Below are 17,190 nucleotides of genomic sequence, written 5' to 3' on the forward strand. Positions count from 1 at the left end.
ATATTTTTCCATTTTGCATCTTCAAAAGCTTCATTTAAGAGGATCTCTACAGAAATTTAAAATTTCATCAATATTCCACAACAATAATTCCTAGTCATCGAATAAAACGGAATAAACATTATTTTTGAGACGTCTGCTAATCAGCTGACTAGTATTTATAGAAGGAAGAGGTAAAATTTTGAGGTTAGGTTTGAAAGTATTAAAAATTTTTCAAAAAACTTTTCTTATCATAATTGATATTCTACTTCAATCTTTGACAAAATATTGTCGTATTAGATGTCAACAACATGTTGGAATTTGTAATATAGCTTTCTTTGCATCAAGTGTTTCTTTTAATTACTGACAGTACTTCACTTTTCAAAGGTAATATACTAATTAGGCTTAGATCTTTTTCGGTTCTCAAATGAAATCACTTAATTCTATTATAATGAAATTATTATATTTTGAAATAGTATTTTATAACGGGACTCTTGGCTGCATACTCTAGTAAAGAATAAAAGTAAACTGTAAAGGCCACTCTACTCACTGCATGATTTGTATGAGAATATCTTTTGAGAAGTCAAGCACCTCTAGAGCTCAGATGACCAGGCAGGTTATTTGACTGTAATCAAAAAATTCAGACACTGCCTATCTGAATATCTCAGTCCTTGGCAAGGAAATCAAGAAACAAGCCCAGCCTGGTAAGCTTGGTCGCGTTTGTGCTACCATCCGCACTGCATGAGACCAGTGCCCCATCAAGGCCAGCGGTAGCCAGCGACATATCTATGATAGAAATCAAAAATATTCACTAAAATTAACACAAAAAACAATAAAAAAGTAATGCAATATAATGATTAATAACAATCAGGTCTATAAAAACTCAATTAGGCTATACAGCAAAAACAATAGAGTAGACGAAAATATCCAATGTCGTGATGAAGGCCAGATAGGCTATTCCTGGATAGATCGTGTCAAGTAATTAGAAATATGATTCATAAACTGTAGGCAGTGTTACAGTCAGCAAAGCTTTTATTAAAAAATTATCCAACTGGTAAAAGCTCCTTCCAATATTTTCAATGAACCACCGCGACAATGGGTTACTGAATACATTTACTGGGCGCGCCCTAACTGAGTCTGGCAGGCAGTAAACATTTGCACAGCCAATACTGGTAAAGTGCTCTTCACTCTTGACAGGCGACAGCGCGGCACATCCAAGTTGACCCTCCCTCGAGTTTCATATGAATGCACTTTCTCTTCTGGTGAGTATGTAGATGTTTTTCCTGACATGTAGGATCGATGACAGTATGTACATGCCATGAACTGTAAGGATAACCAAACGCTGGAATATAGTGTATCTCGGACACGGAGACAAGGAGTGCCTTCTTCTGGCGCAAGAGTATGTTCATCACATGCGCCGAGTGCCCCCATATCAAAATGCCATACTGAATGTGGCTGGCAAATACCGCATGGTACAGCATCAGCAGGCGTTCAACTCTGATCAACCATCTCATTTTCCGGAGCAGATAGAAATCCTAGAAATCCTTTTGCAAATTTTGGTGATATATGACTCCCATGATAGTCTGGTATCTATACCAAAACCAATTAATGTCACATGATTAACATCAAGAGTATCTGTTCTGCTGAGATTACATTCCATCTCAGGAGTCTTGGTCTTATTCAACTTCAGCTTATTATTGACAAACCACTTCTTGGCTCCAGAGAAGAGCGTGTGAGCTTCGAATTCGGCATTATGGGGCCGTCTTCTCTGACCAATGGTTGTGGTGTCACCAGTAAAAAGAAAGCTAGCACCATCCAAGTGCAAGTCATTAATCATCAACAGGAAAAGTAGCGGGCCAAGTACTGAGCCTTGAGGCACACCATGTGGTATATCTTCTTTATTTTATTTGGCACCCATTATTGAAACTACCTGCTTTCTATCCTTAAGATAGTCGGCGACAATCTTCCACGCTCTTCCCCGGAACCCATATCTAGCCAGATTTCTCAACAAGATGACATGGGTCACACAATCGAAAGCCTTTGATAGATCGCACAATACCAACTCAATTGTTCCATGTTCCTCAAAAGCCTCTTGTATCCTTTGGACAAGAGAGAGCACTGCTGATGTAGTGGACCTGCCCCCTCTAAAACCATGCTGCATATCACCAAGGAGGTTATTACTTCCCAAATACTCACTTATTTGCCTCAACATAGCAGTCACAATAGAAACTGGCCTGAAATTATCAATATCATCAGGATTGTCTTTTTTTTAATATGGGCACAGCTCTTGCAACCTTGAGGCAGTCTTCTCCCAGGCAGTCTGGGAACACTCCATCAGTGAGACTGACATTGACCAACAGAAGAAGTGAACCAATTATCACACCAACAACTTTCTTCAGGACATATGTAGATAGGCCTCAGATTTCTTGGCTGAATGTGGTTTTAAAACCTTCTACAATGTTTGTCAGCTCCACGGCATTCAATGGCCTGAAACAATGTAACTCATAGAGAGTTTCAGGCACTGATGAAGCTTGATTATGACCTGAGTCTGGAATTTGATTAACTATTTCACCCATGGTGCTCAGTAAAGCCCTGTTGGCGTCATCAGGACTAGACCTTCACTTTGTCAATGACTGTGACAAAAACAGGGAACAGCACGCATTTTCTGACTGTGTGACTGGTTGGTTTGCCAGTGCTGGCTTTCATTGGGCTTGACTGGGCTGGTCTTTGCTCGACAAAAATCGGAGCGATTGCCAATGAAAGCCAGCGTTGGCAAACCACCCATCCACACTTTGGCGCTGGTCGTCAATTGTACACATTGGGCCAATATATAGAAGCTGCATTTCGTAAGGGTCATATTTTCTGTATTTCATTCAATCGCAGCAATTAGTTTAAAATCTTATTTGTAATCCTCTATTCATTTTCTAGGAGAGCTATTTCTGAATGGTAGATGAGCGAGCACAACAAATCATGGAAGAAAATAAAAAAGCATCCAATAATTGCTCTCCAGATATAAATAGCGCTTCTTCAAGCAACTCTAGTTTTGAAGAATTACAATTTAAGAAAAAGTTTCATAGAAGGCTTGCAAACAGCGGGAATGGAATTGGTGTTGGCAGAATACCAGTAATTAAAGTTGATGGAAATGAAACTGCAAATTTATCAATCAAAAGAACTCGAAAGAAATTTGTACTCCCAGAACACATTGAAGAGGTTTCAAGTAAGTTTCTATGTATGATTAATTTTCATTAATGTTAGAATAACTGTACTGATCAGTCAAAAAAAAAAAAAACAATTCTAATCCTTCCTGTATAACTGCAGTGCATTTCAATAGTTCTTACAAGATCTATTAATTTGATTGTAAGTATAGTCCCCCTTTGTGGATTTAAAAAAGTATATTAATAATAATATAAAGATACTGACATAAAATTTAAACTTGTCATGTTCAATTTTAAAATATTATAAGGGTACTAGCTGTTTCCTATTATTGAAAATTCAACTAACCCTCTTATAATAATTTGTTAGCGTAAATAGTATAAATATACATAAAATTAGTAATTCTTGTAATGGATTACATTAAATAATTTGAGAGGGTTATCAGTGGCGGCTCGTCCTATGTGTTCAATGGTTCATTGAACCCCCAGAATTGAATCAACTTCCTATACAATGATGAATTTGCAACTCAAATAATTATATTTTTATTTTATTCTCATTAAATTACATCACAACATTTTTCATCTACGTAAACTTAACGTTGATGTTTTGCTGCCGGTGCCTGAGATCCCGGAGTGGCTTGCTTGATACAGCACCGAATGGGATGACGAGACGCGTGGAGGTGGAAAGCAGTGTTCATTCCCCGATGTGAACCCAAAAACAGGGCTGGGTGAGGTAGTGGAACGGAGGAGGGGAATCGGTTTGCTAGCACGGATTTGGTTCACAATCCTGTCTGAACCAATTTTGCACGAGTTCATCCGAGAGTAGCCGAACCTAGCCGAGGCAAGTGAAGCATTCGGTAAACCTCGGAATGAATCGTGAATATTCGTGATACGGATTCAGTAGCAGTGCCATCTTGAACATAACCAATAAATTCAAATTTGGTGGCAGTAAACAGTAAAAAAGCGGTAAACAAGAAGTAGAAAGCGTGACAGTTTTGAGGTTATACGATATGATTTCGGGTATATAATTATATTATACTGTATACAGTTGTGATAGATTTCACTGCATTTTTCGTTGTATAAATTGTTTTTGCGTGTAGAAGAATATAGTAATTTCTAGTGTGTTTCGTGTATTCGTGAGTATTTCTAGTGTGTCCATTTTCTTTTAGTGAGAGTGTGAATATAATTTATTGTGTTACCGTAACAGCATTTTGATGAAGAAATATGAATAAGGTTCAGTATTTGTTAAATACAAACAATATTGATATTGAGGGTAGGTGTAAAATAAAACATAATGGTGACCAACTCCCGAAGTAAAAATCAAACAAGAAAAATATGAACAGGACAAAAAATTTATATTTGTAGAAAATATGCTCAATCTTTGGGGTGTAATTCCTTAAAATTATTATTGATCACCTTTTTGCGACAAAGGATTCATCACAAGAAGTCACTTTGTTTATCATCTACGGATTCATAGTGGTAAATATTCAATTGAACATCAAGTGAAATGTACAGTAAACTCTGAAAATTTACTGTTTATCTCATCATTATTGTGGATGCATTTGAAAAGGATTTTGTTAATTTGAAATGGAAAGATTTTTGATTCGAAATGATTGATTTAGATCAATTCTTGTAATTTTGAATCCATTATTATAAATTTCCGACTCAAATAGGAACTTACTAAGAGCTTCTCTAGCTGCTGAAGGTAACTCCTTAATTACATCACTAAATGTTTCCTCATCTCTTTATTCCACATCTCTAAACTCTACCTCTTTTCTTATCCCGTTACTCCTCTTCTCTAAATTGTTCCCCATATCAAATATTATGAAAAATCAAATGTCACCGACTCACTTCCTCTCTCACTGATTCACAGAGCTAAAAATATACTGGACCAAATACATCCAAATTCGGAAAGTAGGCTCAGTGGGCCTTCTAGAGGCGCACTAAGAAAGATTTGAAAAAAAAATCCAAAATACTGAAATAAAAAAAATCTGAAATTCTTTCTATATTCAGTATATGTACTGAAATTCCTTTCTTTATAACAATTTTGCTATGTATATTTTCTAGGGAAGAAGATGTATCTTAAGAAACGAAAATAGAAAAATGTTTTGACTATGATAATAGCTAGCTAATGCTTAGAGTTGGACAAGGTGACAATAAGAAGAATATGAACGGAATCCATATTATGGAAAAATAACATGAAATTATCCTCCGAAAATTGTGAGAATATTCAATTATTCCTCTTGATTTTGTTTGACCAACTCAAACAAAACTCAAGTATGAGGTCTGCTTCAATGTGATTCGCTAACTCTCAGCATTCTTCATAATATTATAGATAACAAGAAAAGATATACTATGATAATAGCTAGCTAATGCTTAGAGTTGGACAAGGTGACAATAAGAAGAATATGAACGGAATCCATATTATGGAAAAATAACATGAAATTATCCTCCGAAAATTGTGAGAATATTCAATTATTCCTCTCGATTTTGTTTGACCAGCTGAAACAAAACTCAAGTATGAGGTCTGCTTCAATATGATTCGCTAACTCTCAGCATTCTTCATAATATTATAGATAACAAGAAAAGATATACTATGATAATAGCTAGCTAATGCTTAGAGTTGGACAAGGTGACAATAAGAAGAATATGAACGGAATCCATATTATGGAAAAATAACATGAAATTATCCTCCGAAAATTGTGAGAATATTCAATTATTCCTCTCGATTTTGTTTGACCAGCTGAAACAAAACTCAAGTATGAGGTCTGCTTCAATATGATTCGCTAACTCTCAGCATTCTTCATAATATTATAGATAACAAGAAAAGATATACTATGATAATAGCTAGCTAATGCTTAGAGTTGGACAAGGTGACAATAAGAAGAATATGAACGGAATCCATATTATGGAAAAATAACATGAAATTATCCTCCGAAAATTGTGAGAATATTCAATTATTCCTCTCGATTTTGTTTGACCAGCTGAAACAAAACTCAAGTATGAGGTCTGCTTCAATATGATTCGCTAACTCTCAGCATTCTTCATAATATTATAGATAACAAGAAAAGATATACTATGATAATAGCTAGCTAATGCTTAGAGTTGGACAAGGTGACAATAAGAAGAATATGAACGGAATCCATATTATGGAAAAATAACATGAAATTATCCTCCGAAAATTGTGAGAATATTCAATTATTCCTCTCGATTTTGTTTGACCAGCTGAAACAAAACTCAAGTATGAGGTCTGCTTCAATATGATTCGCTAACTCTCAGCATTCTTCATAATATTATAGATAACAAGAAAAGATATACTATGATAATAGCTAGCTAATGCTTAGAGTTGGACAAGGTGACAATAAGAAGAATATGAACGGAATCCATATTATGGAAAAATAACATGAAATTATCCTCCGAAAATTGTGAGAATATTCAATTCCTCTCGATTTTGTTTGACCAGCTGAAACAAAACTCAAGTATGAGGTCTGCTTCAATATGATTCGCTAACTCTCAGCATTCTTCATAATATTATAGATAACACCATTCACCCAATGCTAACAGTTCTAATTAAATCTCATTAAAGAACTAGTAATGCTTTTTTAATAGTACTCATCTCCATCCAACCAATAATAATAGTTAGAAGTAAATATTATCAATTCATCATAGAACTAGTATTGCTTCATAAATTGTAGTTAACATCATTCAATCAATGCTTATAGTTTGAATTAAAGCTCACTAGTAGCCCTGTGAACAGTAGACCTCGCGCAGTTATATACCACAACCTCCTCTTATACTGCCCATCAGAGTAAATCCTGTCTGTATGTCGTGATGTCGCGAGATGTCGGTATGAAAATGGCTAATGGCTGTTGGGGTTGGTGTATCAAAAATGCTAACATCAAAAGCTAATCTCCTACTAGACATACTGGCAACAGTATGTAAGACAGGTCAGCCCGACCTGAAAGCAGAGAAAAGTCGCGAGAAAATACTATCTAGTTATTGCATGCAGTTGATAGTGCATGAAAAATTGCATGCAATGACGCCTGCAATTAATAGTCCACATGACAGCTGATTTTTTACCAAATTACATTGATATATTAATTGCATGCAATTAATAATCCACTCGACAGCTGATTTATGATGAATAATTCTATAGTCTGATTTTTCGGTGATATTGGCGTTCGAAGGAGACTCCTTTTCCTTTTGTATTATCCTTAAAATGCAAAATTTCAAAAAAACCTTATATATACGTCGACGCAAAATTCAAAAAGGAACATACCTGTCAAATTTCATGTAAATCTATTGCAGCGTTTCGCTGTAAATGCGGAACATATAAACATAAAGAGAAATGCAAAACCGTCGACTTGAATCTTAGACCTCATTTCGCTCGGTCAATTATAGCACTTGTATTGCTTTTTATCTCATTATTCTTTAATTGAATCTCAACATAGAACTAGTATTGCTTTTGAAATTATACTCAACACCATTCAATCAATGCTGACAGCTCGAACTAAATATCATCAAAGAACTTGCGTAGCTTTCTAATTTGAAGTGAATATCATAAAACTAGTAGTCTATTATTTTTCAAATTGTACTTTGTAAAGATAGCTCAACGTAAATTTGGGCTACTTGTACATCTTATTGCCAACTCTTTTCCAGATACGAAACCGTTTGCATGCAGTTTCTGCCCGAAGAAGTTCGCGCAGAAGGACAAAGTGGAACGACACGAAAGACTGACGCACAAGAAAGAGCGGCCTCACTCGTGTACTCTGTGCTCGAGGACTTTCGCATCCAAGCAGGCGCTGCAGGTCCACATGAACGGCCACCTGCGGCTGAGGCCTCACAAGTGCGATCTCTGCATGCGAAGCTTCTCCAGCAAAACTGTGCTGCAACGACATCGCTTGACGCATTCTGGTGAGCCAATCAACTTTGTCAAATAGAATAATTCAAATAAAATGTCTCAATCATCGAATGAACGATGAATTGATGAATGACTGAATGATTAATGAATGACTAGATAAGATGATTGAATGATTGTTGACAGATTCAACTCTGCATAGCTGTTCATAGAATTCAAAACTGTTTCCGGAGTTGTTGAGGATTTGTTCTGTATGAAATGTGATGCAAATAGAATACCTTGACTTATCCTACTGGGTAGTTTTATCTAGGCTCATAGAAAACCTGATTTTTTTTAGTGTCTGCTCGAGTAAATTGGAATTTCTTAGTTGAAAAATACAACTTTTACAAAATACAATTTTTTCATTTTGAATTAAAACTTTCAAAGCTAGATTTGAAGCTGATAGGCATGAGATCATCTATCTCAGTTTCTAGAGGACTATTAATTTGAGTTGCATATTCTTCATCATGACTATTGTTTATGGTAAAGTTTGCATGAAGGTAAATCAATTTCAGATCCGGTATCAAGACTTTGAATACCTAGTAGTCAAGTGCTCAGCTTATCAAAGTTTTTGATTCTTGTTGATCCAATCCCCTTCATTATATTCCAACAAAAGAAAAAGCAAAGATTTTTGCTCAATCAATATTATGTCATAATGCTGGTAAAATTTTAATATTTATATTATATTATTTGGCAGTTCTTATAATATTTACACATGAGTTTGTTTAATGAAAATTTAGTCTTGTAAAAACCGGTTGGTCCTTATTTTTGGATGAAGTCAACTCTAAGATCCAGGAAAAATGTATCTCAATCAACTTTAATTGATTACAATATTGTAAAATAATTAGTTAAGAACGAAAGTGCATAAAATGATACTATTATCATGTAGGGAAAATTAAATAATATTTCTTTTTCTCGAATCTTGTCTCAACCACTTGTATTTTTTTCAGCAATCCGAAACTTCTCTTGTGATGTATGCGACAGGAAATTCACCCTGAAATCTGACCTGACGATACATCAAAGAGTGCACTCTGGTGTCCGGCCTTATCAGTGCACTGCTGACGGCTGCAATAAGAGTTTCAATCTGAAGACAAGTTACACTCGTCATCTGCAGACTCACTCCGGTAAGTACTGTAGTTTGCTTTCATCCTACTTTTCTCGTAAATTTTCTTCTCAATTTCAACTTTTTGTTAACCAGCTATGATTACGGTAACAAAGTAATTTTATGAAGAAAATAACTAAAACTATCTTCATCCTAATGTGCTGGGAAACAGCGTTTTAAAATGAGCAAAGTTCTGTTGAAAATATCATTCACGGTACGCAAATGTTTGAGAATTACATTACTTTTTCTATAGTGGAGCTTAGTCTACAAGAAGACGGGGTTTTACATAAACATATTTCCAATATCAGTGGTTCAATATGAAAGACGATTCCCTGGTCACTGATGCGGAGAAGACACAAAAAAAGATTTGCAAGCCTTAGTTGTAATTTGCTTTGAGAGATTATTGATGATGTCACATTATTGATGAAGAAGTTTTTCTGTAGGTAGACATACATTGAAAAAATGTAAGCCAAACATACTTAAAACAGCTGTCTACTATGAACTATGAATTGTTCCCTGAATTTCACTCTAGAAATTCAACTTGAGCTATTCATGATCCAGACTAGATAAACGTGTCATTTTGATTCTTGGATGAGTATTTGACTCCTAAAAAAACTCAGGCTCTGAAGATGAATTTGAAACCTGGATATTCTTCTCATTTTTGGAACTATTTGTCTATCATTTTACTTCATATTTCATGTTTCCTTTTAGGTTTATTCTTTTGAAGGTTATTCATTAAGGTTTATTTAAACTGCAGAGGGTAGTATATTTTGTACACTACTGAATTTAGTTCAACTGTATCAATGTTCTGGTTCTAGCATTGTATTCCAACTAGTAAATTTGTCAGTAAGAAACAAGGGAGCCCAATTGATCAACTATATGTTCCTTGAATCAGTTTCTATTCAACTAGTTCCTCTTTCAATTAATTGATTAGTCCGTATCAAACTAGAGTCCAAGTGAATAAATTATCTGTTCATTGAATCAGTTCGTATTCAACTAGTTCCTATTTCAATTAGCCGGTTAGCCCGTATCAAGTAAGATAGCCAAAGTGATCAACTATGTGTTCCTTGAGTCAGTTCCATTTAACTAGTTCCTATTTCAATTAGTCGATTAGTCCGTATCTTAATTAGAGAGTCCAAGTGATCAACTATCTGTTCATTGAATCAGTTCCTATTTCAACTTGACGGTTAGCACTTAGCAAGCAAGAAAGCCGAAGTGATCAAATATCTGTTCCTTGAATCAGTTCCTATTTCAATTAGTCGATTAGTCCGTTTCTTACTAGAGAGTCCAAATGATCAATTATCTGTTCATTGATACAGTTCCTATTCCAATTAGTCGGTTAGCCCGTATCAAGCAAGATAGCCAAAGTGATCAACTATCTGTTCCTTGAATCAGTGCCTATTCAACTAGTTCCTATTTCAATTAGTCGATTATTCCGTATCTTACTAGAGTCCAAGTGAATCAACTATCTGCTCCTTGAATTCAACTAGTTCCTATTTCAACTAATAGATTGGTCCGTATCAAACTAGAGAATCCAAGTGATCAACTATCTGTTCCTTAAATCAGTTACTATTCAACTAGTCGATTAGTCCGTATCAAACAAGAGACCCCAAGAGTGATCAACTATCTGTTCTTTGAATCCAACTATTTCCTATTTTAACTAATCGATTGGTCCGTATCAAACTAGAGAGTCCAAGTGATCAACTATCAACTATCTGTTCCTTGAATCAGTTTATATTTCAACTAGTCGATTAGCCCGTATCACGCTAAAAAGCCTAAGTGATCAACTAAATTATCTGTTTATTGAATCAATTCCTACATTTTTATGAATCAATTAATAAATTAATGTCACCTCTCGTTTTGTTTCAGAACTGCATGATTACGAGTGCACAATCTGTGTCACCGCGTTTCGCCGCAAAGATAATCTGGAGCGGCACATTAGAAACTTCCATCCGGAAACCATGGTTGGGGGTCATCCTCAGCAGATAGTCTCCATTGTACAGCCGAAAAATTTCGTCCCAAGAAAATCATCTGTCACTAAAGGTGTTTCATCAAGAAAGACCTCAAAAGTCGATAAGAACTTGGATATTTCACCAGAAAACATAGAACCTACATCCGATAATAACCAGGTTGGTAAAAATGTGATGGAAAATGGTGCTCGTGAAATATCTAGTAATGATTTAGTGGGGTCTGAAGTGAATGAAATTCAAGAAAGGGAATCTAGTTCAAGATTGGAATTACCGTCGTTTTCGAAGTCAGTGATAGTGAATACTGTTAAAAATACTCCAGAAACGTCAGATTCCTTGTCATCTGAAGGTGTGTCAGTTATAAGTAACAACAATAAAGTTGTGGAGAACTCAGTGAAGAAAGTTAACCCCGAGCAGAATATTAGTCGAAAATCTAGTGAACCAATTCTCCCTTACAGAACTATCACACCCCCCGTTCAACTATCCGACAACGATCGTGGAAACTGTGTCCCCACTATTACCAAAGTCACACACATTGTTCACACCTCAAAAACTGGGATCCCCAATATTGAAACTGTGATCACAACTAGAGATGTCACCAAAAATAAAACGAAACACATGAAAGAAAGCAATGAAGGAGTGGAAAAATGTGGAAAGCGTAAGAATGTTGTTGTGGAGAAGCCAAAACGTTCAAAGAGTGTGATAAATTATGTACCAAAGAGTTCAGGGAAAACTGGCGGTAAGAAACCGGTTGAATGTTTCCGAATATTGAAGCCTAGTTCAGAGTTTGTAACAACTTGTAGCAGTAACCTTGGTAGGGTATCGTTGCCAGCTGCTACTGTCACAAATAATAGGACCTCAGTACCTAACTTTGAAATGTTTTCACCAAGAAAACAACAACAAATGTTCACTCAGGAAGGAACATTAGCTAATGCGTTCGAAAATCTTTGCCAGGAAATATTATCTGAAGATACTTCCAGAGGAGCCTCCTCTAATAATAGGAAAGCACGTCCTGGATTGGACTTGGCATCTATTCGATTTAATAGAGCCTTCATACAACAATTCGGTCAACCAGCTGATTCTAAGGTTTATGAAAACATCAACCCAGAAACGCCTAGATTATCCAACCGTTTACAATCTTTTAACAATATGGGTATGGTTTCTGATAGTTGTTTACTAGCTGATAACGCTTTAGATCATAGTATAACTGATCCCCTCTATGAACAAGAAATAAGTGACAGTTATAGTCTACATCAGATGCAAAATGTTGTACACAACACGGCTGACAACAGTTTTATACCTCCCCGTGACTCATATTTAGAATCTCAACAACTTTACAACTATCACAACTATGATTATGATTATCAACCCAACGATAATTGTTTTGAATCTTATGAGAATCATGTTAACAGAGGTTCAAACCATGTCGAGGAAGCCAGTATGAATAGACTTGGAGAAAGCAGTATGAATAGATTTGGAGAAGAGAATTTGAATGGACTGGGAGAGGGAAATTTTGATAGACTTGATGTTGGTAGTATGGACAGAATTGGAGGAGACATTCTGAATAGATTTGGAGTAGACAATATTAATAGATTTGGAGGGGACAATATGAATACACTTGAAGAGCACCATATGAATAGACTTGTAGGGGACAATATGAATACACTTGGAGAAGACAATATGAATAGACTTGGAGTGGACAATATTAATACACTTGGAGAAGGCAATATGAATAGACTTGGAGAAGGCAGTATGAATAGAATTGGAGAGGACGATTCTAACAGACTCGGAGTTGACAATATGAATAGACCTGAAGGAGACAGGATGAATAGACTTGAAGAGTTGAGGATGGAGTACAACAGAATCGAAGATCAATATAACCGGTTAAATGATGTTCCTCTGGTTACTAGATCGGTGATCGTCGATCAGCCGAAACCGCCGATTATACCTGCTTGTAGTGGACCCAGGCAGTTGCCTTTGAAAAAATGTCTCTGGACGAAATCGGCATTCGGTAACTTTTTGAACGATAGCGCAGAAATTAGTTAATAGTTAACATTTGAATTATGAGGAGTTATACTTCTATCAATGTTCTATTTTTGGTTAATTTAAATTGATATGAGTTCTACTCCTATAAATGGTGATGTCTCACTATTGAACTCATATATGTCTCGATGTTTTCTGTTATGCTTTAGTTTATTAAAATATAGTTGTAATAGCTGTTTATCAATAATGAATGAAACAAATAAGTTGTAAACCACTGTTCAATTTTGATTTTGAATGAATTTACATCCTTGTACTACGTTTTGTTGTATAACCTGTTGAAGATGTGTCGGTCGTGTCACGAAAGGTGGTACTATGATGTGAAATTATATAAAATTACACAATATGGTTTACAATTTCTTTTTTGTTTCATTCTTTATTTTATACGTGTGTATTTAAATACTGAGATCAATCACTCTTTATTTTATTCGTGTATTTTTTGAATAACTGAGATGGACTATTTGCGAGCAATAATTTATTATCCTTGCCAAATCTAGTAACTCTAAAAAAGCTATTCAATTAGTTCAACATTGCAATAATTATTATTCCTTAGCGAACATTGAAAGACATAGGTTGACGTAGTGGAATTTCAAGTAGTTTTTTCTGTCTTAGTTAAAGTGAAATATTTAATTTTTCCACATTCTTTACAAGATGCAAGTGAATCGAATTTTATTTTAGATGCACAATTAACCAACTAATAAAAGTGAGGGAAGTAATAAAAATCAAGTTATGTACAAATAATACAAAAAATCGTCGAAAATTGTCAAAAGTTTCTAAACTTTTGAGCATGGTTACATTATTCCTCTGAGACTGAAGTTGAATATTTATATATATTTTTTATTTTAAACTGCTGAAGGGTTTTCGAGTAATCTCTCTCGTAAAAATGGCCACATCACATAGAGTTTATTCTTCATTTATTTTATTTTATAGATCTAGATCATTTTTTATTTTATTCCTGTATTTATATACTGTTTGTTTTTTCTATATCTTTTCAAGTGATATTTTAGTGATATAAGATTAATATCATGTATTGTAAGTCAATTATAGGAACCTTTCGAAAAGTCTATTTGTTTAAATAATATTATTTTGATGTTAATGACTTACTGTAGTTTTTTCAGCACAGTTACGGTATATTGTTGAAGATGGTTCATGGTAATTTGATTTTTTATAAATCTTATTCAATTCCCAAGTTATCCGTTTCATGATTTGAAAATCAGTTTGATGACTACTGTACTGTTCTATTAAATAGTAAGTTAAAAAGAATAGTCTATCATTTTAAAATATTGATTCGTTTATCCATGATTAAAGAACTGTTTCAATGAAAAGTTTTACTGTAATTCCAATATTAAGAATATTGGAGATAATAATATAAAGGATGTAGATGATAGTCTAACATTCTTTTTTTTTACACAGTACCTACATGCTTTTTTGTGATGAATAGTTTGCATAATAAAATAAGTTTTTGCATCAATTGTATATTTTTCTCCGCATAATTTCCAACTTCCAGATACAGGTATATTCATGTTAACCTAATAGCTACATGGTTGTAGCTTTCTGAAAGAGAGCGCTCTATATCCTATCAGTCAAGTCTTGATAATAAAAGGATGTAAAGTTTACTTTGCTTCAAAGCAGCATTGCAATGTTTATCTGTACAAAACTATACATAAGAAAGTAGATTCATTCATTATCACCTGCAATAATTAGGTCTATTTATTTACAATTACTGTGAATAATACACAAATCACCAGTACCCTCATTTTAATTCATACACGTTTAGTTTAGGGCCAACTTGCCATTATCAAGTGCCAAAAAATAAAATAAATTGAGGGAACTAGTAATTCATTGTATTTGAACATTCAAGTAGCCCTCAAAATACTTTAATGAATGCACAAATCATATTTATGATTATTGTAGCGAAATGAATGCATATTTTAAAATAATGATTCATGTAAACCCAAATAATTATCACTCTTCTCTACAACTGCAACTGTCATGAGGTCATGCTTCTTCTAGGGACATGAAGATTTATTGCATGGTTGTTGTTTTAAGGACAAGAGTAGCATTAAGCAGGCACGATCAATCTTCCTATTTGCTCATCTTTGGATGGTGATGATGATTGCCAAGATTTCTGGACATTTGAAGGATGATGAGTTGATGAGCGCTCTTATTGATTGGAACTAATTGAACATTCTCTCATTCTCTGGCTGTGAATGTGTGTGTACCATCATCAACGCTGGAGAAAAATAAAGAGCAAAAGAAATTGGAGAACAAGAAGAAGAGGAGGAGAAGAAGAAGAAGAAGAAGAAGAAGAAGAAGAAGATGATATTGATGATGGTGAAGAAGAAGAAGAAGAAGAAGAAGAAGAAGAAGAAGAAGAAGAAGAAGAAGAAGAAGAAGAAGAAGAAGAAGAAGAAGAAGAAGAAGAAGAAGAAGAAGAAGAAGAAGAAGAAGAAGAAGAAGAAGAAGAAGAAGAAGAAGAAGAAGAAGAAGAAGAAGAAGAAGAAGAAGAAGAAGAAGAAGAAGAAGAAGAAGAAGAAGAAGAAGAAGAAGAAAAGGGAAAAGTGGGTAATGAGGGGGAAACGAAAAAAAAGTAGATGGACTGCAAAGAGAATAAGAGATTAAAGGGATGGAAAAGAAGCAGAAAAAAGGAGGAGGAAGAAAAAGCAGTGATAATGAGTAGGAAAAGAAGAGGATTGAGGAGAAGCGGCAGAAAAGAGTTAGGAAACTAAAAACAAGAAGAAGAGAAGGAAAACATGAGTAAGGAGTTAAGAAAGAATCAGAAAAAAGGATGAAGAAGCAGCGAAGAAAAAAGAAGTGTTGAATGATTGGGAGAAAATGAGGATTGAGGGGAAGCGGAAGAAAAATGGAAGGAGACAGAAATAAGCGGAAGAACTGGGAGAGGAGTAGGGAAAGGCAAAGGAGCAGAAAAGAGGATAAAGAAGGAGGAGAAGAAGAAGATGGAAAAAAGAAGTTATAAATAAGTAGGAGAAGAGGATTGAGGAGAAGTAGCAGAAAAAAAGAAAGAGAGGAAGAAGAAGAAGAAGAAAAGGGAAAAGTGGGTAATGAGGGGGAAACGAAAAAAAGAAGTAGATGGACTGCAAAGAGAATAAGAGATTAAAGGGATGGAAAAGAAGCAGAAGAAGAAAAAGAAGTGAGAAATAAGTAGGAGAAAAAGCAGAGGAGACAGGGGGAGGAGAGAAAGAAGAAAAAGAGGATGAAAAGTGGAGAATGAGTAGGAAAAGAAGAAGAGCATAATGAATCGGAGATGAAAGGAATGGAGAATAAGCATGAGAAAGGAGGAAAAGGAGTGAAAAATTTGTTGGTGAAGAAGGAAACTATGGATAAGTAAAGCAGATGAAAAAATGAAGGAGAAGATGAAAAGAAAAATGAGTATTTGAAAAATAGTATTGAGGAGAAGCAACAGAAAAAGAATAAGGAGAAGAAAAATAATAAGTGAGACGAAAAGTGCCTCACAACACACAGAAGTAGAAAAGAGTCAAAAAGAAAAGCAGATCGAAAAAAGGATCAGAAGATATCAATCACAGATGAAAAAGTGCTTTAAGAGAACGAAGATGATCAATGAAGAAGAGGTCAAAGAGAAGCAATGAAGGATCGGAGAAGTCAAGAGTAAGATGTAGTCGATCATGATGGGGAAGAAAAAGAAGAATAAAACAGAGGGAGATGATAACTAAAATGAAGGTGAGGAGAAGGAGTAGGAGGAAGAATAAGAAGGTTACAAAACCCACTGTTTATTAGCCCTACTTCACTATTCCAGATTATCCTTTTCCTTTCACATAAAATTTGCATCCAGGAATCGTAAATGCACCTTGATGCGTCCAATTTATGTCAACGTTGACAGAGAAAGAGGGATCGTGATGCGCAGAACTTGTTCAAATACACCATTAATGTCACATGCTATATTGGTAGTAGCAAATGTTGACGTACGGTAGTAGTGAAAAGTGAGTAGAGACAGTTACAGTTTGACCTTGCTATAATGGTACAAGGTCAAGTTGAGGACGTTTTTTTGTCTGTTGAATGAAATGTACTCTGATACCT

General features: G+C 35.0%; 1 protein-coding gene and 1 long non-coding RNA gene across 2 annotated transcripts; both read left to right on the plus strand.

Moving 5' to 3' along the window:
• The first annotated feature begins 32 nt into the window (after positions 1–32).
• On the plus strand, positions 33–2,935 carry LOC120352742. Its single transcript, XR_005572080.1, has 2 exons — positions 33–363; positions 2,905–2,935. It is a non-coding gene; the product is annotated as an uncharacterized LOC120352742 (long non-coding RNA).
• A 1,618-nt stretch (positions 2,936–4,553) lies between these two features.
• Positions 4,554–14,845, plus strand: LOC111045425 (RE1-silencing transcription factor). Its single transcript, XM_022330838.2, has 4 exons — positions 4,554–4,607; positions 7,788–8,042; positions 8,976–9,149; positions 10,997–14,845. The coding sequence occupies exons 2-4, from the start codon at positions 7,943–7,945 to the stop codon at positions 13,138–13,140; spliced, it is 2,418 nt and encodes an 805-aa protein (XP_022186530.2). The 5' UTR covers positions 4,554–4,607; positions 7,788–7,942; the 3' UTR covers positions 13,141–14,845.
• The last annotated feature ends 2,345 nt before the right edge of the window (positions 14,846–17,190 follow it).

Source organism: Nilaparvata lugens, chromosome 8 (assembly GCF_014356525.2).
Source record: "Nilaparvata lugens isolate BPH chromosome 8, ASM1435652v1, whole genome shotgun sequence".
NCBI classification, from domain to species: Eukaryota; Metazoa; Arthropoda; class Insecta; order Hemiptera; family Delphacidae; genus Nilaparvata; species Nilaparvata lugens.